The 25,632-nt window shown below is 36.8% G+C and overlaps 1 protein-coding gene across 6 annotated transcripts in view; it reads left to right on the top strand.

Annotated features, from left to right (window-relative positions):
* DCDC1 (doublecortin domain containing 1) overlaps positions 1-25,632 on the top strand; it is a 469,884-nt gene that overhangs the window by 69,062 nt on the left and 375,190 nt on the right. For 5 of the 6 annotated variants that reach the window (XM_061381012.1, XM_061381011.1, XM_061381010.1 and 2 more), the window contains one exon: positions 14,999-15,092. The exons of the other annotated variant lie outside the window; for it this stretch is intronic. In XM_061381012.1, coding sequence (XP_061236996.1) covers positions 14,999-15,092 — 94 coding nt within the window. The remainder of the gene's footprint in view (positions 1-14,998; positions 15,093-25,632) is intronic. 6 annotated transcript variants of the gene reach the window in all.

The following is a 25,632-nucleotide window of genomic DNA, read 5'->3' as shown; positions in this document are numbered from 1 at the left end:
ATGTCTCCTGCCTCTCCTGCATTAGCAAGTGGATTCTTTACTACTGAGCCACCTGGATAGCATCTCCTTTATGAGACATCTTTATCTTTTTCTCAGCAGTTAATAATTATATTTTATTTATTTGTTTTTTTCTAGTTTTCTGTGTTCCATGGCATGAGATTACAGTGGTGGAAATGATGAAAAAGATAATGAAATCAATGAAAGAATGTAAAAAAAGCCATGTTCTCTCACTCTCCAGTTTGACCTGATTATTCCCTATAACCACCCTAGTCCCTTCACCATCAACCTGGAGATTATCTTTTTCTCTCTCCTTTCTTGGGTGCCTCTCTCCTAGTCCCCCTCTATCTTCCTTTACTCTATTGTGCACATAATGCTAGTGACTTTCTGAATCAGAATCATCTGGTCTGTATGTTAAAAATTCAGACTTCTGGGCCCCACTCCAAGCCTATCAAGAATCTCTTGAGCTTGGGAATCTGAATTTCAACAAATGTCTCCAGATGTTGCCTAGTCCCACTAAAATTTAAGAACTCTTGTTCTCTGGTGTTATAAAACCTCAAACTTACAAATTGATGGAAATTTTCACAGTCTTCTGTTTGTTCTGTATTTCCATTTCTCATGTGGTACAAGAGAAAGATAAGCTGTGTGACAGGAAACAGTTTATGGGAAATTAGGTCCCTGGTTGCCATGAGAATTAGTACAAGGAGTTCAGAAATCATGAAAAGGAAAATGTCAACAAGTTAGCAAGATGGGAGTAGTATATGTATAGTAAGTCTGACTTAGAAAAAAGTAAATTTTCCCTTAATACTTGTATGTAAACATATTTCATTGCAGTGATTTTTCCCTGTTACTACTGAAAGATCACGGAAGTATTGAGGGAATTACTCACATATGACAGTCAGGATATAAATAAATAATAGACTTTATCAAATGCCTTTAAGTCAGAGGAAAAGTTAGGCTTCTATGATATTTACCATTTGTTAGTTTGAAAAATAGCTCAATAAACAGCAACAAAAAAAAACATTAAGAGGTTTAAGAAAGATGCTTGGGACTTCCCTGTTGATCCAGTGGCTACCAATGCTCACTCTCAATGCAGAGGGTGTGGGTTCGATCCCTGGTCAGGAACTAGATCCCACGTGCTACAACTAAGAGTTTAAGTACCACCTCGAATGATCTTGCATGCTGCAACTAAGATTTGGTACAGCCAAATAATTAAATAAATCAAATATTTTTTAAAAGGAGAGGTCCATTTCAAGTATAAATTGATGCAAACATTATGGAAAACAGTATGGATGTTTGTTTACAAACTAAAAATAGAGCTACCATATTATCTAACAATTCCATTCCTGGACATATATCCAGAAAAGACAAAAATTCTTAATTTGAAAAGATACATGCACCTCAGCATACCTAACAGCACTACTTACAATAGTCAAGATATGAAAAAACAACTCAAGTGCCCATCACCAGACTGGGCTTAAGAAGATGTGATATATTTACACAAGGGAATATTACTCTGCCATGATAAGAATGAAATATTGCCATTTGCAGTGACATAGGAGAAGGCAATGGCACCCCACTCCAGTACTCTTGCCTGGAAAATCCCATGGATGGAGGAGCCTCCGTGGGGTCACTAAGAGTTGTACACGACTGAGCGACTTCACTCTCACTTTTCACTTTCATGCATTGGAGAAGGAAATGGCAACCCACTCCAGTGTTCTTGCCTGGAGAATCCCAGGGACAGGGGAGCCTGGTGGGCTGCCGTCTATGGGGTCACAGAGAGTCGGACACGACTAAAGTGACTTAGCAGCAGCAGATGAACCTAGATAATATCATAATAAGTGAAATCAGAGGAAGATAAATTTTATTACATATGGTATCACTCATATGTGGAATCTAAAAAATAATACAAATAAATCTGTATACAAACAGAAACAGGTTCACAGACGTAGAAAAGAAACTATGATTACCAAAGTGGAAAGGGAGGTTGGGAGGGATAAATTAGGAGTAGGGGATTAGCAGATACAAACAAATATTCATAAAACAGATAAACAGCAAGGATTTACTATATAGCACATATTATAATATCTTATAATAACCTCTAATGGAAAATAATCTGAAAAGATATATATAACTGAATCATTTTTATATATACCTGAAACTGATACAATATTGTAAACCAAGTATACTTCAATTAAAAGAAAAATAGGAAAAGCCCAATTTAGTTAAAAGAAAAATACAACATACAAAATTCCACAGCATGACTGTGGAATGTTCACATACAAATCAGTAGCTATAACAGAGATTTTCCACACAGTGTGAATTAAAGAATTTAGAGAACATTTTAAGAGATTCAAAAGCTAGCACCTGGAGTAACAAAATTTGATTAAGGATGTTCAACATGGATTCCGACAGGAGAGGTCATGCATAATTATTTATGTTGGAAGTTCTTTACAGAGTTTTTTATGATATATGAGCAAAAGCCCATTGATACTATTATTGCTTTAAAAATTAGTCTATTATCCATACCAGGGTTTAATATCAGATTAAAAAATATAAGCAGAATTTTTAAAAATATAGAAATTGATAATACAGTTTATTCTCAAGAGGCCATGGATTGCCAGTTGTCTTCTATTTATGTAGTGTGAATTTTAGGGTTATATAATTAAAATATCTCAGAACATAATAAGTGATTATTTGGCAGCCAGAATTTTTTTTTGCATGAAATCATAATGAGGGAGGTGGATTTCCTTGGCTAAAATAAAAACAAATGATAACTTTCAGTCTAAAGATTTATTTATATTACAGATGGTCATTAAGAACAGTCTTTATGCTTTAACTCCCCTAAACAGTTAAAACATAAACATGATATTAAATCTGAAAAGATAAATTTATTTTTGTTTTTTATTAAAATTGTACTGACTTTTATACTTACATTTTTTTATCTTGATACATTTAAATTGCTAAGAACATATAACAATAATGGTTAAATTGAAGCATTAATTAAATTAGTTTTTCATATATACGTTACCATTAAGGTATCCTTGTTGAAGCTTAATTTCTGGACATTATAATTACAGAATTTTATGAAATAATGCAATTTTATCTAATAATCTAACTACTGGACTATTAGAAAAATTGCTAACTTAGAAAATGGTGACTTAGGTAAGTTAACTGCCATAACCAAAGTGGATTAACTGGAATAGGCTAGGACTAGAATCCATTTTCGGATTTGAAGAACATTATTTTTTTTTGTTATGTGAAACTGCCACAAATATACTTTGGTCACATTTCAATTCCTATGGGTTTTCACCTAAAAATGAGCTGTGCGCTACGTGTGCTAATTTGCTTCAGTCATGTCCGACTCTTTGTGACCCAGTGGACCATAGCCTGCCAAGCTCCTCTGCGCGTGGGATTCTTCAGGCAAAAATACTGGAGTAGGTTGCCATGCTCTCCTCCAGGGGATCTTTCTGACCCAGGGATCAAGCCCGTGTCTCTTATGTCTCCTGCATTGGCAATTGGGTTCTTTACCACTAGTGCTGCCTAGGAAAATGAGTTAACATAACCATTAACAAAATTTGAGACATCTGTTTACAGTCATAACAGATAATCTAGTACTAGACTAGCCATCCCATTTTAAATAACTGAAAACTGCACAAAAAATACAAGACAGCTATGTTTAGACATTAGACAACTGGAAGCACCAGACTACCATGCTGGAGAGAACAGGAAAACTGAAGTGTATACAATTTACCTTATCTTTATACCTAGAGGCAATTTTTGGACTCGGTCTAGGGAGAGAGAATCCAAGAAAAGCACAGTGGTCTCCACAAGACATCAAAGTTCGGGGAGGCTGAAATGGCTGTAGTATCGTGAAATGCCACAGATGAAGGACATATTTAGAGAAAAGTTCCCAGATTTGCCTAGGGCCCTGCTTGTATCTTGGCTAAACACTAAGTTACTCATGGACAGAGTAACTCCACAAGACCTGGCACAAGCATATACCAGGGAAAGAGCTAACGGAGATGTAAAAAGGAAACAGCTGTGGCAGTATGTGCAGGCTAGGGCGACATTCTTATTTTGATCAGTCGGAGGGAAGGAAGTTTATTGAACTTGTAGGGGGTTCATGAAGAGACCAGAAAAGTTAATTGTGGATCCAAAAAGATCAATAAAAGCTTAGGAAATGCAGAAGAATTGGAAGGTCAAATTAAGATGTCTTGCACTACCTCATTTCAACATTTATTCCAACATTTATTATAAAGCTAAAATAATCAAGACAGAATACTGTTGGCATTGGGATACATATAAAGTGCAATGAAAGAAAATGGAAATTTCAGAAATTGACCCACACATACAATAGCAAATTAATCTTGATAAATCAGTGAGAAAAAGACAGTCTTTTTTTGACAAATATTGCTGAAAATTAGATATTTGTATGATAAGAAATTACTCCAATCCATACTTCATCAAAGAGTAAAACTGAAAAAATTCCCAGAAGAGACTTTTTTTTTTTTACAGCCTTGAGGTAGGCAAAGATTTTTTTAGCTAGGCTAAAAAGTCTGAACTAAAACAAAATGAAACAAAACTTATTAAATCTACTTTACCCAAAATTTTAAACCTTCTGCCCTTCTAAAAACAACAACAGAAATGAAAAATCTAGCCACAGACTGGAGAAAAAATATTCAGAAAACACATATCTGACAAACAATGTGCACTCAGCGTGTATATGTGTGTGTGTGTGTGTGTGTGTGTATAAATCTCTGCTAATAGTAAGAAGGCAAACAGCTCAATAGAAATGATCAAAAGATTTGAACACTACTAAGATACCTAGAAATAAACTATAGCACATGAAAAGATGCTCAATGTTACTAATCATCAAAGAAATGCTAATTAAATCCACAATGAGTTACCACTGCACACAGGTTAGAATCAGTCAGTTCAGTTGCTCAGTAGTGTCCAACTCTTTGCGACTCCATGGACTACAGCATGCCAGGCTTCACTGTCCATCACCAACTCCTGGAACTTACTCAAACTCATATCCATTGAGTTGGTGATGCCATCCAACCATGTCATCCTCTGTCATACCCTTCTCCTCCGCCTTCAGTCTTTGCCAACATCAGGGTCTTTTTAAATGAGTCAGTTCTTCACATCAGTCCTTCCAATGAATATTGAAGACTGATTTCCTTTAGGATGGACAGGTTGGATCTCCTTGCAGTTCAAGGGACTCTCGAGAGTCTTCTCCAACACCACAGTTCAAAACCATCAATTCTTCAGTGTTCACCTTTCTTTATGGTTCAACTCTCACATCTATACACGACTATTGGAAAAACCATAGCTTTGACTAGATGGACTTTTGTTAGCAAAGTGATGTCTCTGCTTTTTAATATGCTGTCTAAGTTGGTCATAACTTTTCTTCCAAGGAGCAGTCATCTTTCAGTTTCATGGCTTCAGTCACCATCTGCAGTGATTTTGGAGTCCCCCAAAATAAAATCTGTCACTGTTTCCACTGTTTCCCCATCTATTTTCCATGAAGTGATGGGACTGGATGCCATGATCTTCGTTTTCTGAATGTTGAGCTTTAAGCCAGCTTTTTCATTCTTCTCTTTCACCTTCATCAAGAGGCTTTTTAGTCCTTCTTTGCTTTCTTCCATAAAGGTGGTGTCATTTGCATATCTGAGGTTATTGATATTTCTCCCGGCAATCTTGATTCCAGCTTGTGCTTCTTCCAGTCCAGCATTTCTCATGATGTACTCTGCATATAAGCTAAATAAGCAGGGTGACAATATACAGCCTTGACATAGTTTCCTGATTTGGAACCTGTCTGTTGTTCCATGTCCAGTTATAACTGTTGCTTCTTGACCTGCATACAGATTTTTCAAGAGGCAGGTCAGGTGGCCTGGTATGCCCATCTCTTGAAGAATTTTCCACTGTTTGTTGTGATCCACACAGTCAAAGGCTTTGGCGTAGTCAGTAAAGCAAAAGTAGATGTTTTTCTGGAAGTCTCTTACTTTTTGATGATTCAACGGATATTGGCAATTTGATCTCTGGTTTCTCTGTCTTTTCTATCCAGCTGGTTAGAATCGGTAAAATTAAAAGACTGACAATACTGAGTTGATGAAAATCTGAAATAACTGGAAATCTCACAGATGACTGATGAGAATGCCAAATGATGCAACCACTTTTAGCTATTAATACTTAGTAAGAACAAAAAGTAAATAACAGGTGCAAATTCAGTCAATTTCCTGGCATCTTCAGATTAAAAAAATGGTTATAATATTTATTATAAGTTATTGCAAAATGTTTGTCTTAAATAGAAAGTCTTATCAAGTACATTTTATTATGTGTTAATTCATTAAAAACTTGTAATGTATTTGACAGTTTTTCAGTTAGCAAACAAAGTATAATAACTGATTCCTTTTCTCAAAATATTTATGATAAATTGTAGTTCTCTTCTACTGAGCAAGTAGAATTAATTTCCAGAGGTGAAATATTTTTAGTAAATTAGTGAATTAATTTCATAGTTATCTGTTCATTTTCACAGCTTGCTAAATTTCTTCTTAAATTCTTCTTTGGGTTCTTAAATAGTTTGCTTCTTATGTTTATATAGTGATTACTGTTGCAATCTGTTTGCCATGCTAATAATACTCACTGAGTTGACAGAAACAATGTTTCTCATTTGAGGAGATTGAGTCAATTTTTTTTTCTATTGGTTAGGAGAAGGCAATGGCACCCCACTCCAATACTCTTGCCTGGAAAATCCCATGGATGGAGGAGCCTGGTAGGCTGTAGTCCATGGGGTCGCTAAGAGTCGGACACGACTGAGCGACTTCCCTTTCACTTTTCACTTTCATGCATTGGAGAAGGAAATGGCAACCCACTCCAGTGTTCTTGCCTGGAGAATCCCAGGGACGGGGGAGCCTTGTGGGCTGCCGTCTCTGGGGTCGCACAGAGTCGGACACGACTGAAGCGACTTAGCAGCAGCAGCAGCAGGATGACTTTAGCTGCAAATAGTAGAAGATACTCAAACAGATTTAAGCAAAAAAGAAGCAAGAAATCCAGAGGTAGGGAGTCTTCATGCATAGTAGGACAGGATTCCAGTTATATTCTCTATAGTTTTCTGGATTTTGTTTTCTTTCATATATTGTTAACAGGATGGCCACTGCACAGACTGGTATCAATTTGTCCAGAGGCAGAAAAGGATCATCTCTTCACTATGAGTGAAGAAATGTTTCCCAGAAGCCCCTTCTTGTGTCACATTGGCTAGAAATAGATTGTATCTATCCCCAGATCCGGAGAAGGCAATGGCAACCCACTCCAGTGTCTTGCCTGGAGAATCCCAGGGATGGCAGAGCCTGGTGGGCTGCCGTCTGTGGGGTTGCACAGAGTCAGACACGACTGAAGTGACTTTGCAGCAGCAGCAGTGGCATCCCCAGATCATTCACTGATAGGGAGCATGGGATCACCAGAATTGACTTATACCAGTCAAAATAATTATAGCCTTCCTCGAGTCAAAAGGAGAAAGAGTGAACCCTTATTCAAAATCAGGACAGCAAGGATGAGGTGGAGAATGAACATTGGGTAGGCAACTCAAAGTATTACTTCAAATGTAAAGAGGTTTTCTAATTTATTTTCTAAGGAGAGTACAGGTTCAGTGCTCTGATAATAAAAAAAATTAGTTTTATTTGAAATAGTTTTTCTGGAATTACACATACTTTAGTTACAGCATAATTTTATAGCATTGATCAGAAATTTTATTTGCTACTTTTATCAGACTTTTAATAACAATGTAAATTTAAGATGAAATGATTTTAAATTAGGCATATATTAGCTTTCACTAATTCATTAATTTGTGATATTTTTATGAATAAATCTGCCAAGCATCTGGATTTGAGGATGTGAAAAACCGTGATCTTGTCCTCAAAGTAAAGTTGCTCAGTTGTGTCGGACTCTTTGCGACCCTATGGACTGTAGCCTACCAGGCTCCTCCATCCATGGGATTTTCTAGGCAAGAGTACTGGAGTGGGTTGCCATTTCCTTCTCCAGGGGATCTTCCTGACCCAGGGATCAAACCCGGGTCTCCTGAATTTCAGGTAGATACTTTACCATCTGAGCCACCAGTCTAGTGATGGAAAAAGTGTTTATAAAATGATCAAATTATTTAATATGAAATAGGTGACAGGGAGGTCTTCTGAGAAGAGATAAGCAGAGAGCACAGCATATGAAAAGATTCCATGGCAGGGTGAGCAGGATAGATCCCATGAATTAAAATTTTAACTTATGAGGGAGAGAGTAGCCTGTAAAAAACGTTACAGATTTTTGCCTTTTTCCTCCAAAGAACTGTAAGAAGTCATATAAATGTTTTAGTTAGGAGCAGAAGAAAGGGTACTGGATTTATTTTTGGAGAGATTACTTTGGTGTTCAGTGGAGGACAGATTGGGTGGGCCAGGGAGATGCAGGGAAACTATTTGCTAAGTATTGCCAGAGTCCTAGTGACAGATGATAATAGCCTGGACCTCAGGAATGGGAATGGAAATGGTTAAGATTTTTAGAAGATAAATCAACAGGCCCTGATAATAGCTTGGATACATGGTCTGAAGGGAAGTGAGATGTTAAAGGTATCAAGGATGATTTTGCAGTTTCTGGTTTGCATAACCAGATAGAAGGAGGTATCTTTTCCTATGCCTAGAAGAAGACTAGGCTTGAAGCAGAAGAGATGGGATTCAGTCTCGGACATGTTGACTTTGAGGGATCTTTGATCTGTTTGAGTGAGATAATGAACAGGTAATTATTTGGTCTGAAGCTCAGAGAATTTCAGGGGTAGGCATACCAATTTGGAAGTTGTCAGTGTATAAATAGAAAATGAAACATTGGAGCATTGATTAGATTGCCATAAGAGATAATTTAGTGTGAAGCAGGAAGAAGGCTAGGACTACCTTCAAGAACTCCAATTAATTAGTAGAGGAGGATGAACCTGTAATGAGAAAAAAAGGCAGGAAAAGAATTAGTGGATTATCATATTTCAGAATTCAGGGAATAAAGGGATTTAAAGAAAGAGGAAGTTAACTCAAATGCTATTCAAAGATTGACATAAATGAGCATGAAGAAAATGTCCTTTGGATTTGTCAATGTGGTAGTCATTGTAAATCTATGTGATTTGTTTGTTTTGTTTGTTCAGTAAGAAGGTTGGGGAGAAATTAACCAAGAAATAACATTGTAAGTAACACCACTTCACAAATTTGAGGTTGTGTGAAGTAAGGGACTAAAATCCTAGCTTTTGAGAGAACTCTGAGAAACTGAGAGAACTCAGAGGAAAGCTTGTTTTCTTTTAAAGGAGGTTGATGGTCTAATCACTTTTGTTTATCATGGGGAGAGTTTTCAGAGTGTGCAAAGCAAAGGTCTTAGAAATGGATGAAGGAGTTGAGGATACTGTATAAAGAGGAATAGATAGAACCTTAAGTGAATGATAATGCAATAGACTGAGAGTAGGAATACTTTTTCTGTAAAGGGTCTGACAGCAAATATTCTTCATTTTCTATACCATAAAGTCTTTGTTACAACCACTCAGCTCTGACACTTAGTGTGCAACCAGCCATAGAAAATCTATAAATGAACACCATGGCTGTTTTCCAGGAAAACTTTATATATGGGCTGTGAAATATGAATTTCATATACTATGATATATTATTAAAGTGTGACAAAATGTTATTCTTCTTTTGATTATTTTTTAACAATTAAAAGCATGCAGAGTCTTCTCAGCCTACAAGCCATACAGAAACAGATAGTGGCCAGAATCGGCCCGTGGTGTGTGTAGGGTGCTGACCCCTGCTCTGGAGGATCTTTTGAAGGAGGTGTGTGTAGAGGGCTGAATCTGGGGTTACATTTCTGGGCAGTGACTCATAAAAAGCTATTAAGATTCTTCATCTTTGAGGAAGTCAATAGTGTTGGATCTGATGGTGTGTAGACTCAGCTCCGTGGCCCAGGGTTATGTTGAGCTAAGCACACTCTCTCACTTTTGGGTAGTACTAAACCAAACTCAGAGACTTTAGACTATGAAACCATACCACCTCTATGGTGGCTATTCCAACAGCTGCAGACTGCGCCAGATATGCTTGGACATGGAGGTGACTCCCCAAACTATAAGCAGATGGACTCAACTAAAAACAGTTTGTGGAAGATCTCTTCTCATGTGCTTGTCAAGAGGAGTTTAGTTTTACAGTGTAGTGGTTTTTAGATTTTAGTATCAGAAGAGTTCTCTATAGCCTAAGCTATAAGAAATTATCAAAAAAGTAATATTTTAACAAGCTTAACAGCTACAGATTAGTGGAAATGGTATTTTAATTAACCTTAAGATTACAGCAAGCTAACACTGTTAAATATTTTAAATTACAAGAATGACCTTACAAATAGGGGCTTCCTTTTAGGACTTTTGACGAATTTATATTGATACTAATTTACACCACTTTTAATTTGCTATGAGGAAATGATTACTGAAGGTTGGCAATGCTTAAACACTGCAAAGATCTTTCATCTTGAAAGTAAGAGAGTGGCAGTTTTGCTGATGCATTATTAATTTCTAATATATCTGATTTTTGAATGCCAATTTAAAAACTCATTTAACTCTTTAAACTTGGCTTGCACAAACATTATTACTGATGTTTTAGCAATGAAAGGAGAAGAATCTCTTGAGTTAAAAAGCCATGTAATTTTACTTGGCTAATTTTTTAAAAACTCAAAGGCAGAAATATTTTAAAATCATCATTATTTTAGTTGAAGTAAAGGGGATTATCTTTAAATAGTTCATATTTTGCTTAGCTTAATTGGTAAATTATGATAAAACTTTAGAGGATATTTAGATATTTGAAGCTCCACTAGTAACTGGGGAATATGGTTTGTACAAAACGGCTTCATTGCACTTTTAAATAATAGATTTGAAATCTTAAGAAATTGAGAACTAAATGTAACAAATGGAAAGATAAACATGAGTTCATGAGAAAGAACATGAGTATCCTAAGGAGGGAGTTGCATCATTTTAGGGTTTATGAGACCAGCTATAGGAGCTTCCCTGGTGGCTCAGATGGTAAAGAATCCATCTCAGTGCAGGAGATCCCTGGATCAAGAAGATTCCCTGGAGAAGGGAATGGCAACCCACTCCAATATTCTTGCCTGCAGAATTCCATGGACAGAGGAGCCTGGTGGCTCCATGGGGTTGCAAAGAGTCAGACACGACTGAGTCACTTTTACATAGGTTCTTAGTAATTTTCAAGGTGACTGGCTATGGAAGAATGCATTCTGAATTACCTCCTTTGAGTATTTTTGTCAATGAGGCAGGTAGTGGTGGTAATTGCAAAAGGATAATATTTGAGCACAGAGTCATATGGGAGAAAGTGATGAAAAGAAGAATTTTTCTAGTTAGACTGTGTTAGTTGCTAAAAATAGATCGATCCCATGCCAGTGTTTATATGTTCCACTCCTTTCTGTCTCAAGTTCCAGAAGAAACTGCGGTTTCTTTTCTGATGCTTTCTCTCTTGCATTTTTGAATATTGCTTTCTGAGCATCTTTAAAAAAGGTTTCAGTCCATTGGATGGGAGTCCTAGGTTAACTTGTGTGTAGTAGTCACTAAAGAAATTGACCCAAGAGATTAGGAAGAAAGGCAGGAAGAGTGAGGTTTGGAATTGCCACACTTGTTACCTTATTTGTTTGGGTAGCAAGGACCAGTCCCAGGTATGGGCAAGTGGACTAGAGAGAGGTAGGGGCCATTCTAAGTTAGGGAGCCTTGCGTTTGACTGATGAGGACACACGGCCTTGGTTCTCCACTGACACACTTCAAGTAGCGACACTGAGGTTAATGGATTTGCTCTACATGACAATGCTTACAGTCACTCATTGCAAGTGAGTACATTGCAAGTACCTTGTTATCTAACTAGGTAAAGCACTGATGTTGTGACTGTTTCCCTCATACATTAGAAGGTTCAAGATTATTCCTATCACTGTATCTTTAATCATGAACATTCTTCTTGGTTTTGAGAGAGACAGCAACAATATATAGTTTTTGAAAAACTGCCTGAAGCTCTGGATTGCAGCTAGGATATAAGAAACACACAGAATCATGTAAATACCCTTGGGAGTACGTGGCATGGGGCAACATTATTGGTCATGTTTAAGGCTAAGATAAAGGCTGAGAATTTCTGATATATCCAGTTAAGGTTAGTTTGTCAAATTAAATTCATTGGTTAAATATTATTTGCCTTTTAAGTGCAACACATTACTAGATACAGCAACTTGGATGATAAGCCAAATCAGTCATGGTGTTTGAAAGTTGTTCTCCAGACTGAAAGAGAAGTACAGTTTTGCCTCTATATACACATTAAGCTGGTTTTAGAAAAGGCAGAGGAACCAGAGATCAAATTGCCAACATCTGCTGGATCATCAAAAAAGCAAGAGAGTTCCTGAAAAACAACTATTTCTGCTTTATTGACTATGCCAAAGCCTTTGACTATGTGGATCACAACAAACTGTGGAAAATTCTTCAAGAGATGGGAATACCACACCACCTGACCTGCCTCTTGAGAAACCTGTATGCAGGTCAGGAAGCAACAGTTAGAACTGGACATGGAACAACAGACTGGTTCCAAATAGGAAAAGGAGTACGTCTAGGCTGTATATTGTCACCTTGCTTATTTAGCTTATATGCAGAGTACATCATGAGAAACGCTGGGCTGGAAGAAGCACAAGCTGGAATCAAGGTTGCTGGGTGAAATATCAATAACCTCAGATATGCAGATGACACCACCCTTATGGCAGAAAGTGAAGAACTAAAGAGCCTCTTGATGAAGGTGAAAGAGGAGAGTGAAAAAGTTGGCTTAAAGCTCAACATTCAGAAAACTAAGATCATGGCATCCGGTCCCATCATTTCATGGGAAATAGATGGGGAAACAGTGGAAACAGTGTCAGACTTTATTTTTTGGGCTCCAAAATCACTGCAGATGGTGATTGCAGCCATGAAATTAAAAGACGCTTACTCCTTGGAAGGAAAGTTGTGACCAACCTAGACAGCATATTAAAAAGCAGAGACATTACTTTGCCAACAAAGGTCCATCTAGTCAAGGCTATGGTTTTTCCAGTGGTCATGTATGGATGTGAGAGTTGGACTGTAAAGAAAGCTGAGCACTGAAGAATTGATGCTTTTGAACTGTGGTGTTGGAGAAGACTCTTAAGAGTTCCTTGGACTGCAAGGAGATCCAACCAGTCCATCCTAAAGGAGATCAGTCCTGGGTGTTTATTGGAAGGACTGATGTTGAAGCTGAAACTCCCAATATTTTGGCCACCTGATATGAAGAACTGATTCATTTGAAAAGACCCCGATGCTGGGAAGGATTGAGGGCAAGGGGAGAAGGGGCCGACAGAGGATGAGATGGTTGAAATGGCATCACTGACTCAATGGACATGAGTTTGGGTAAACTCCAGGAGTTGATGATGGACATGGAGGCCTGGCCTGCTGCAGTTCATGGGGTCACAAAGAGTCAGACACGACTGAGAGACTGAACTGAATATGTTAAGCTGTTTCAATATGTCTGTTGTCACAAAGAAAGTGAGTTGGTTGGGCTTGGATTAGTATTACAAGCTCTAGTTTTAAAATAAGGATAAAAGTGGGCAGAAATGGAGGCAGAGCGTTATCAGTAACTAGAAAAAATTTTAAGGTATATAATCATACAGTGAACATTGTCCTTCAGCAGTTCTTGGTAATGTAAAAGCAATATATCATAGCTATGAATAGTAAGGTTGGAAGAGATAAGTACATTTAGTTTGGATTTGGAATGTGTTATGGACTTTTAAATGATTGTGGTAAGTTTCATGTTTTGGGAGTCACTTCCTGAAGACTCATAATGCCTGCCCTCAGGTTCCTGAGACCTCTCAACTCCCTTCTGTTAATTTAATTTTTCTTGTCTTGTGAGTAGAGCTTTCTTTCCAACTGATGCATGTTTAAGTCTTCCCTGGTGTTGGAAAGGTGATTGTTACACCTTTATAAGGGCTATTTCTATATCAAGAACACATTGAGAAATTAAAGAGAGAAGGACTTTAGCGTATTAGAAACCATCAAAAGTGAAGTTCTTCATAACTAATGAGAATGTTACTGTATAGCATAGGGAACTCTGCTGTGTGGTGACCTAAATAGGAAGGCAATCCCAAAAAGAGGAGATACATGTATACATATAGCTGATTCACTTCGCTGTGAAACAGAAACTAACAATATTGTAAAGCAACTATCCTCCAATAAATTTTTTTTAAAAAGTGAAGTTCTTCAAACTCAGATTCATGGAAAACCTTGAAATGTAGTTTATTAATTCCATTTTTAGTACCCAAACAGTGTAAGTTATCAAAGTGAACTGTGATCAGATAATATTTATAATTTATTTTGAAAGTGAAAGTGAAGTCGCTCAGTCTTGTCCGACTCTTTGCAACCCCGTGGCCTGTAGCCTACCAGGCTCCTCCGTCCATGGGATTCTCCAGCAAGAATACTGGAGTGGGCTGCCACTTCCTTCTTCAACCCGGGTCTCTCGCATTTCAGGCAGACACTTTAACCTATAATTTATTTTAGGACACTTGGAAAGAATTTAAAAGCTAAAGAAAGTACCTTAAAACCTAATCTAAAATATAACACCCTCCCATTGTAAAATAAATGAAAAATATGTTAATAGAAAAGAGCAGGAAAAATATAGAGGTCTCCCACAGTTTTTCCATTTATGAAAAAATATGTGATTATTTTTAATATTTCTTACATCTTTCTCTTTTTTATTAATATTTGTGTGCTTAAAGTACAATTGGAATTAGCAATTTTAACTGTCTTTTTCTATTTCATATATTAGAAACATTTGATAAATCATCTAATTTTATTTTATAATTTTAAATAGCCATATAGTAGAGAAAGAACTTTAAATGTGTTTTCAATTCCGTTAGAGCTAACTGTGATAAATTATTTTTAAGGTATTTTTTTTCTGTGTAGGTTTTAGATATTTGCACAATGAGAATGAACCTAAATTCACCAGCCAGATATTTTTATGATTTATATGGCAGAAAAATCAAAGAGATTTCAAAAGGTAAGTGGCAAAGAGTTTGTAAACTATGTGATACTATCTCAAAAGACATTTACATAATTTTGTTTTTACTTTGTACTTTTAAAAGGAAAACAGACGTAAAACCCAGCTTAATTATAACACGAATAAATATGTCATTCTTATAGAAAGGGAAATCATGAAAGATTATTAAAGTTTAGAGAAGCTTTTATTTCAGCATGTTTTAGTCCATTTGGGTACTGTTTAAAATTCCATAGACTAACTGATTTAAATAAACATTTATTTCTCACAGGTATGGAGATTAGTAAGCCCAAGATCAAGACATTGGTAGATTCTGTATCTGTTAAGGGGCCTTTTCTGATTGATAGACAGCTGTCTTCTCACTTTGTCCTTAGATAGTAGAAGGGACAAGGATGCTTTCTGAGGTGCTTTATATAAGGACATTAATTCATTCATGAGGGCTCCACCTCCTTGACCTAATCCTTTTCAAATACAATCACATTGGGGATTAGATTTCAACATATGAATTTTCAGGGGTCATGAACATTCATCTAAGCAGAGCACAAGCTTAGATTTAAAAAAAAAATAATGGGTATTTTAACCTTAGCAAGCCATACTTAATAGACAAAAGTAATTGATATACTTTCATATTTAGCAACTTCTATGATATATAGCTTTCAAAAGAGAAAGATGAATTGTGCTACTGTATGCTCAGAGATTTTTTTTTTTAATGTTTTGGCCAACTTCTAGAGGTTTTTCAAAAGTCATGAAATGCTTTAAAACAATTTTATTGTTTGTGTTTGTCAAAATAAGAGATCTTCCTCTATATTTTTAAAGGCGCTGATTTGCCATTCTTTGAAAGCAAAAATACTTGATTCCAAATTTGTACTATCATTAAATTACTGTCAGTAACAGAGTCAGACACGACTGAAGAGACTTAGCAGCAGCAGCAGCAACAATTATTACATTACTGTTTTACTTTTACTGTTTAAAAATTTTACTTTTTATTTCTTTAATAGTAGTTAGTATTCCTTTAACAGTGCCACAGTTACACTATTCAATATGCTACTTTACAGTTCTATCACTTCATTTAAACCTTGAGTTCACATATCTGAAGATGGCCAAAATCGTAAGTGGCATACTTAACTGCAAGGCTAGATCCAGAAAGATGTGATTTTAGGATATAGCTACACTGGATACTCCCATTTGTTTCCATTATCCTTGCTTTTATTGTATAAAAGCAAACTTTCCTAGCTTTATCATCCTTAGTGAATCCTATTGAGTGATCACTGTGATAGTTTGATACTTATTTATAACTCTTAAATTTTTTTGCTAAGTGTCATATATTTATATATGAGTGTGTATTAGAAATTAAATCTATTTTTCTTGGTTATTTTTTAACATTCATGTTAGGTATAAGAATTATTTTTCATTTTATTAGGAGTTTTCTTCTAAGGATTTCAAGGCACTTGTAGACACTTACCCATTACTATCTAGAAGCATTAGCTATTTACCTCTAAGACATAAGTAACACAAGAAATTCCTCCTTATGTTTTTTTTTCCAGGGGAATTGGGAGAGTAACATTATTAAAGTTGATCTCTTCCTTCTTACATTTTTGGCCCCTACCTCATCACATTGGTTAAATTTTCTAGGATAAACAATACTACATAATTGCTCTTCAATTTTCATTAAGAAAATAAAGAACACTTTTTCTTAAGATCCTATCTTGCTTTGAGTAATTTCCAGCTCACCTGGAATTAAAAAATTGTATTTGAGTAAATTGCTAGAGTTGAAACTCTAAGAAACCCTGGTTAAGATAACAGTTTAAATTTAGATAGTTGATTTTTTTTCCCCATCCCAAATGTGGTATAACAGAATTACTTATCAAAACAGAAAAGTTCTGACTCCAAGGAGTGAGACTTCATGGCTGCCAGGGGCGTTCAGATTCGTGCCTCATGCTTCATGTGTCCCAGAAGTGTGTTATTATCACATTTTAATGCATGCCTTGCCCCGTGGTTTTGCATACTTATAAAAGCTTATGCCAGCTGAAATTAGCCTATGCAACTACTAACATGTGGAAGCATAACAAGTTCACTGGACTTAAAATACTTAAAGAAGCTAATCCTGTTGGAGGAACTTCCAGTCTGCAGCACCCTAGTCACTTAACATTAGGTTTTTGCGTTTCTTTTTTCTTTGTTTGTTAGTATGATTTTGTGCATCAAGTGATTGAGGTCCCTAAAAACTTTTATGTCTGATAGTTTTCTGAACTTTTAACTTGGAAAGGGTCAAGTGTTATATAAAGCTCTCTTTTTCTTTAAATAAACGCCAACATTCTGATTTTATGTATGACTTTCTTTTGATTGCTTGCTCAGTATCAGATCAGAAAAAGTCACTAAATGATGTTTAATATTAATATCATAGAAATTATATTTTATTTTAAGCACAAATTAGGAGTGTAATGGGCATCAAGAGCGAAAAGTAACAGATGTACAAAACAAAAAAAATTTCTCCTAACTGTTGCTTCTTTTTTGGCATTAGATATACTTTCAGGTGTTCCTCCTATGCTATGAAAAATTCGCACATTTGACATGACATTAAACCCTTTTTTTTTTTTACTTTTCCAAGTCTAATAAAACCTTCAAAATCCCATAGGATTTGCAAATGGTCAAATTTCTAAACCATAGAAGATTTTAGCAAAGACATTTACTTTGTTCTATGTGGAAAAGTTCTTAAGTTGTGTTTCCTATGTTGATCTATTCTTTTGAGAGAGGAAGAGAACTACTCACTGTGTAAAGATGCTGTATTCCTATATATGGTCAACATTACTAGTACAGCGTTTCTACTAGAGCATGAAATAAGTGTGAGAAATGCATTCTGCAAAATTACACCCTCAAAAATAACAGGGCTGTGAGAAAAATAGGTTTGAGGAAGACCATTCAAAGTCTATATACTTTTAAAACTGGAACACTATCTAGAATAAGAATTATTAACTTAGGAGATAATATGAACAGTCTGGGTAGTCATCTCAGAGTTCTGAAGAAGATAGTAAAGCTGCACAGAAACAGTAGAATATGAGAGTGCAGATGAAAGTCAATTGGAGGCCTAAGTCAGTGGGATTTCTTTAAAGAAGCCACAGGAGGAAGCAAAACTCCCACAGAGTCATGCAAGGGAGAGGGTGCACCTTTCTGGGAAGGGAGTGCCAGTGCAACAGCCAAGCTGATGTCTTTTATCTTCCCTGCTAAAGGACTGAGTTCCACTCCTACTCTGTTGGTCTCCATTGCCTAGGAAAAAAGCATGTATTCACCTACCAAACTTTATCTTGCTGACATCATTACCCTATTTACCAGTCATATATGAGCTACCTGGGTCATAGAAGCGCTTGGTAGTGGCAGAACACATGTAGATAGTATTAGATTTTGATGAAGTTGTTTAATAACACTGTTATTCCCCTTAACATTCCCCAACCTTTTGTTCTCTTAACTTATTAACTTCTCTCAACTTAATTATTGCATCATGGTGAATGAAGGGAGTCATTCTTCCTCTTAAGAAAGGCCATAGTCTCTTAGGACCTTTCTGATGCTACTATTCCAATAACCAAGCCACTCCTCCCCACTACTTTGTGGATCTTTATAGATCATGGTGGGTAGTATGAAATGTACCCTAGAAGATTCTGAAATGAGTTAGAATAGTACATTAATTAAGTTGGCTTCAAAGTCATGCTATGAAACACTAAACATTCATTTCCTGTTCCATGTCCTACTTCAGGTTAGCTGCCCAAAATAGCTATATATTCTTTAAAAATTCTTCAGAGATTCTACAGTGATATCAAATGACAGAATTAACATATTTCAACCACAGAATTCCAATAACAGACCCTCAATGTGCATGTTTACTCTTGCCCATTATCAGATTTTTGTAAAGAAATCAAATTCGAAGAATAAAATGCCAAAGAGGTTAAAATCCAAAAATTTTAAGTCTTCAGAGAAGTGAATTCCAAAATCAAATAATCTTACCTTTGTGAGCTAAAATCCAATAAAAGTTCAAACTTTTGAAATTAAAATTAAAAGAAACTGAAGTACTTCCTGTTTTATGCTTTCCAGTATCAGACAGATGGCTTCTGGATGCCTGGTTTGAGCTGGAGTTCCTCCAGCAGCTACCGTCTGGGCTCCTGCAGTGGGTGTCACCCCTCAGGACCTCAGAAGTTGAAATGGGTCTCCACCAACTTTCTCCTGTTCCCTGCTTCCCACAGAACCAACAGATGACCACATTAGCCCGACACCCAGCACATTCAGAATAGAATCCATTTCCCCAGTTTCTCATATGGTCTTTCCAAGCAAAACGATGTTTCCTGTTTGGCATGATCCACACCCACATGACCGTTGCCAAAGACCAAAGCAGAGACTAAGTGAAGGAAGGCAAAGAAGAGAAACCATTGCTCATGTAAAACTTGCCAAAGCGCCTGCCGATTTTTATTGTTGAGCAGAGTATATGACCTCTGACATAGCTTGAAGGGAAGCAGCTTCCCACCGAAACATTATTTAAGCATTATGTATTTATAATATTTTTCTTGAGAAATTGACCATTGTACACTGTCTTCTCTCTCAAAGAGGCTTTATGAAGTGTCAGTTAAGTGCTTTGATTTTGGAGCCAGAATTCAGATTTCAGTTATGCCACTTATTGTATGACCTTGAGCAGGTTATTCAGTTTCTCTGAGAGTCAATCTCCTAATCTATAAGATAGGGATTATCATATTTACTTTAATAGATTGTTGTAAGAATTAAATGAGGTCTACTTAGAGTTCTTAGAACACGTGCCTGACACTTGGTAAGTGCTGTAGAACATTATCATCATTATTGCTGTTATTTTTATTCTGGAAGAGGGTACTGAGAATGTTGCATTCTTGGAACATTTAGAAATTTATGTTAGTGGTGGCCTCCGTCATACTTGTTCAATTTATGAAAATAACTCTTCTGTTATTTGCCTTTGTAGGATATTCCAGACATCTTAATATTCTTTTCTCTCTGAGTCCTGTGTTTCCGGACCCCATGCTGAGCAAAGGGTAGGCTCTAGCTGGTGGCATAGCACCCACCTTGCTCTGGGAGCGGTCATTTCAATCCTGGGTCCCAGTGGCTGCTGTACTGACCTCTGGCTATGGAGCTGTCAAAGCCTAAGAAACTTCTTCGATGGGCATGGCTGCCCCCTTATCTCCACATCAGTTCCAACTGGAGAGTAACTTTCAGTGGATTTCTGAATTGAAGCAACTGTTTGTGTTTCTGAGGCCCGTGTGTTATGTGCCCAGTGACGACCGTGACACTACTGCCACTACCTCCTGAAGACGTGGTTTTTCCTCAGGTTTTGAATGCTCCTGGTCTTGAGTTTATGTTTCTGTCCTCATCTGCTTCAGTGTTTGGGATTTGCCTCTGGGGTTTGTCTCTACTATATTACCGTTCCTTTCAGAAAAATTCCCTTCTGTAACAGATTGGGGCAGCATAGTTTGCAGAAGTTGAGTTTTTTTCTTTTCTCTTACTTTCCTTTTGCTTTCTGGCCCATACTTGTGTTTTTCTAATGTATTTCTCTAGCTTTTTTTCCTTGCAGGGTCTCTCATGGTGAGAGATATGAAGTCAATAAGTTTCAAGTTTGTCAATAGCATCCTTTGTTGAAACCAGTCTTATCCATTTTCACCTTACTGAGTTAAATAATCCTACCAGGATGTATTTTCCCACAGTTCAACATCTAATTTAGATCTTGATTGGACTCCTTGATCTATTATTACTCTGCCTGAATCTCCTGTGACATAATTCATTTTGCCTTTGCCTTTTCTTAATTTTAGGCACATAATTTTTTGGAGTTCATTAAATACTTTCTTTGGAGTGCTTTATGTAATCTTCCTTGTATTCTCCTCTCCAATTTGTTTAGATTTTATAGGTACTCTTTGTATAACTGTTCTGTCCTTGTAAGAGATTCTCCAGTTGCTCATACTATCAATTTATCTGTAACTGACATGCCCCCTCTTCATAATATTCAGGATTCTGCCTTCGCTGGGGATTTGTTCTCTAGAGAAGATTTGCTCTCTGATGTCTCTGTGATTTCTTTGTTGGGTTTCACTGGGGCTCCATTTCCTACTTCTGATTTTGTAATAATTAAAATATATACTCCTTTAATAATAACTTCTTTAAAAGTAGTTAGACTTGAAAGTACCTCCTGTACCCTCACACCTTCATGATTCAGTTTTTGTCTTCGTATCTGTAAAATGTGTGTTCTCAGATCAGATGTTTAACTTAATCTAAGGAAATTTTTTTCCTCCTTGAGCTAAATAAGCTGTCTTATTTATTTTCATGCATACACTGTTATTTTCTGATTGTAAGATTGAAGCATATTTTAAAACCACTTTATTTTCTTTTTGATTCCTTTAACAAATTTGATTCATAGGTTTTTAATACTTTCTTCTAGTTGTTTCACTACTTTAATCAGAGAAGAAACAGCATTCTTTTTATAACAAATCTACCACTTTTCTATATATGAAGCCACAGCTTGGGTTTCTGACAATTAGAATCATGGTCGAAATTTATGTGATAAACTTAGAGTCTACCTGAATTCGTGGAGTTTACTTTAAAAGCTTGTGGATAAGCCACATGAAAATCTAATGTTAACTCATCCACAGTGCCTTTTTGACCCAGAATGCATTTTAAAATAATGTCATGGAGGGACTTCTCTGGTGGTAAGACTCCGTGGTCCCAATGCAGGAGGCCCCAGTTCAATCCCTGGTTGGGGAATTAGATCCTACACGTCTCAACTAAGAGTTTGAATGATGCAACGAAGACCTGGTGCAGCCAAATAAATAAATATTTGAAAATAATAATGACAAAATAACATAATGGAGAATAGAATTTGAGGCATGGGGCCTAGTGTTTCCTATCTAGGCCTGGTAGTAGTAGTAATAGTGTTAGTTGCTCAGTCATATCGGAGTCTTTGCAACCCCATGGACTGTAGACTGCCAGGCTCCTCTGTCCATGGAATTCTTCAGGCAAGAATACTGGAGTGGGTATCCATTTTCTTCTCCAAGGGATCTTCCAGATTCAGGAATTGAACGCAGGTTTCCATTTAATGATAGACCTTCATTGGGTTCTAGCATGTCTTGAACCCAGATGCCACTGTATTTTAAAGTCCTGACTGCAGATTTAGTTGCAAGACACAGAAAAGCAGCAAGTATTGTTCTGCCTTCTGATGCCTAACATGATCTAATCCCAATCTCAGATTTACCCGCAGCATCAGGTGACGTTCTCTGCATGGTTCAGTGTCAGTGGCTACAGCCTGTACAGTAAGGCAAGCATGACCAGCTTGGGGTGCCAGGGCCTGCATAGATAGCACCCCTTACTATACTAAAGCAGTTATCCCCACCCCTGCCTTGGGCTAGCATTTTCTGAAGGCTAAGTTTGGTAGAAATTATCCCAGCTGCATTTAAATGCTATAACCCATCAAGCTCAAAATTCTATGCAGTTCTTGGTTATTAAAAATTTTAGGTCAACCTCCTTATTCTCCATGTATAGTTCCTTCAGTAAGAGCACAAATATAAAACCAAAAATTCAGCTACATGACCCAGTATAAGTTTCCAGAAACCATCGAGGTTGAAAAGCAAGCAAGCAAACAGAACCCCCACATAGTCCTTCCTGATTACAGCATCATCAAAGCATGAAGCCACCCAGTCCAGGCCCCTCCATAAGTCTCAATACTTTTGGGTTCTTTTCTCTCCAAAATTACTTCTTATATATTTCTCAGGGTTCCTAACCAACTTGGTCTCCTAAGTACAGCAATTTCCTGAGTTTTATGAGACATTCTCATAAAATGAGAGGTTCAAAATATTGAACCTAAGGTGGTAATGAAAACCTTAGAATTTGTAGGTAGCTGGTCAGAGTGAGCACATTCTTATGGAGAATTGTGCCCTTAATCTTGAGTTTGATAAACTTCTTGCATTTGGGAGACTGATATTTCCCAATTTTAATATACACCATAAGTAAAGCTACAGTAATTAAAACAGTGTGGTGCTGGCATAAGCAGAGATGTATATACCAATGGAATAGAATTAAGAATGCAGATATAAGTCAATACATTTATGGCCAGTTGACTTTCTAAAGGATGTCAAGACCATGCAATGATCTCTTCAACAAATGGTGGTGGCAAGACTGTATATCCACATATAAAAGACTGAGGTTGGACCCCTACATAGAACCATTTACCAAAAAAAAAAACTGAAAATGGATCAATGATCTAAATATAATAGCTAAAAGTATAAGACTTTTCCAAGAAGATGAAGAAATAAATCTGCCTAACCTTGGATTTAGCAATGTATTCTTTGACATGACACCAAAAGTATGGGCAACAAAAGAAAGAAATAGGTAAATTGGATGTCTTCAAATTTAAAAAGAAATCATGTATCAGAAGACACTGTTAAGAAAGTGAAAAGACAACCATCAAGACTGAGAGAAAATATTTTTGACCCATGTGTCTGATCCAGTTAAATATCCATAATATATAAAGAACTCAGACTCAACAACAAAAAGACAAACAACATCACTTCATGGCAAATATATGGGGAAACAGTGGCTGACTTTATTTTTCTGGGCTCCAAAATCACTGCAGATGATGACTGCAGCCATGAAATTAAAAGACGCTTACTCCTTGGAAGGAAAGTTATGACCAACCTAGATAGCATACTCAAAAGCAGAGACATTACTTTGCCAACAAAGGTCCGTCTAGTCAAGGCTATGGTTTTTCCAGTAGTCATGTATGGATGTGAGTATTGGACTATAAAGAAAGCTGAGTGATGAAGAACTGATGCTTTTGAACTGTAGTATTAGAGAAGACTCTTGAGAGTCCCTTGGACTGCAAGGACATCCAGCCAGTCCATCCTAAATGAGATCATCCTGGGTGTTCATTGGTAGGACTGATGTTGAAGCTGAAACTCCAATACTTTGGCCACCTGATGCGAAGAGCTGACTCATTTGAAAAGACCCTGATGCTGCGAAAGATTGAGGGCAGGAGGAGAACGGGATGGCAGAGGATGAGATGGTTGGATGGCATCACCGACTGAATAGACATGGATTTGGGTGGACTCTGGGAGTTAGTGATGGACAGGGAGGCCTGGCCTGCTGCAGTTCATGGGGTTGCAAAGATGAGCAATTGAACTGAACTGAAAGGAATTAAATAGACATTTTCCCAAAGAATATAGACAAACAGCCAAGAAGCACATCAACATCCTTAGTCATAAGGGAAATGCAAATCAAACCTACAATGAAGTAACACTTTATATAAACTAGTAATGGCTATAAAATAAAATCACACACAGACAAAATGGAAACTAAGTTTGTGAAGATGAAGAAATTGGAAACTCTGGACAGTGGGAACATGAAATGGTTCAGCCACTTGGGAAAATGATTTAGTGGTTCCTTCAAAAGGTAAACATAGAATTACCATGACACTGCAACTTTACTCCTAAGTATATACCCCAAAAGAATTAAAAACAGACAATCAAACATTAACCTGTACATGCATATTCATAGTAGCACTATAGATAACAGCTAAAAGGTGGAAACCAAGCATCTACATCCAAAAAATCCAAACATCTGAAAAGATGGATGCAGAAATACATTGTGATATATTATTCCACAATACATGATGGAATATTATTCACCATGAAAAGAATGAAGTGCTGATAATTCTATAACATGGATGAACCTTTAAAACATTATGCTAAGTTTAAAAAATAAGACAAGTACCATATTACATGATTCCATTTACATTTGAAATATCTAGAATAGCTAAATTCATAGAGATAGCAGAATGGTGTTTGCCAAGGCCTATTAAAAAAAACTAAGATCATGGCATCTGATCCCATCACTTCATGGCAAATAGAAGGGGAAAAAGAGGAAGCAGTGACAGATTTTATATTTTTGGGCTCCAAAATCACTGCCGATGGTGACTGCAGCCATGAAATTAAGACACTTGCTACTTGGAAGGAAAGCTACAACAAATCTAGAGAGCATATTAAAAAGCAGAGACACCACTTTGCTGACAAAGGTCTTTCCAGTAGTCATGTATGGATGTGAGAATTGAACCATAAAGAAGGCTGAGCACTTAAGAATTGATGCTTTCAAACTGTGGTGTTGGAGAAGCTACTTGAAAGTCACTTGGACTGCAAAGAGATCAAACCAGTCAATCCTAAAGGAAATCAACCCTGTATATTCATTGGGAGGACTTATGCTGAAGCTGAAGTTCCAGTCCTCTGTGTTGCCAAAGACTGATCTTCCTAAAATATCCCTCTTTTTCATTTTTCCCTCAAAACTTGACATGGCTAGACAGTCTGCACACTCTGTACCTGACAAATTTTAAGTACACATTTTAAGATCTTGCCTTACCCATCCAACTAAATCACCACATCTCACAGCTCCCAGTAGGCACTTTCCATCCAGCTAGATCAGTCCCTTCTATGTCGTAGACATGCAACGACTCATATAATGCCCAGCTTCCTTACTTTTGCTTGTATTATTTTATGCCCACTCAGTGATC

This window comes from Bos javanicus, chromosome 15 (genome assembly GCF_032452875.1).
Source record: "Bos javanicus breed banteng chromosome 15, ARS-OSU_banteng_1.0, whole genome shotgun sequence".
Lineage (NCBI taxonomy): Eukaryota > Metazoa > Chordata > Mammalia > Artiodactyla > Bovidae > Bos > Bos javanicus.
This window is presented reverse-complemented; position numbering and strand designations above follow the sequence as displayed.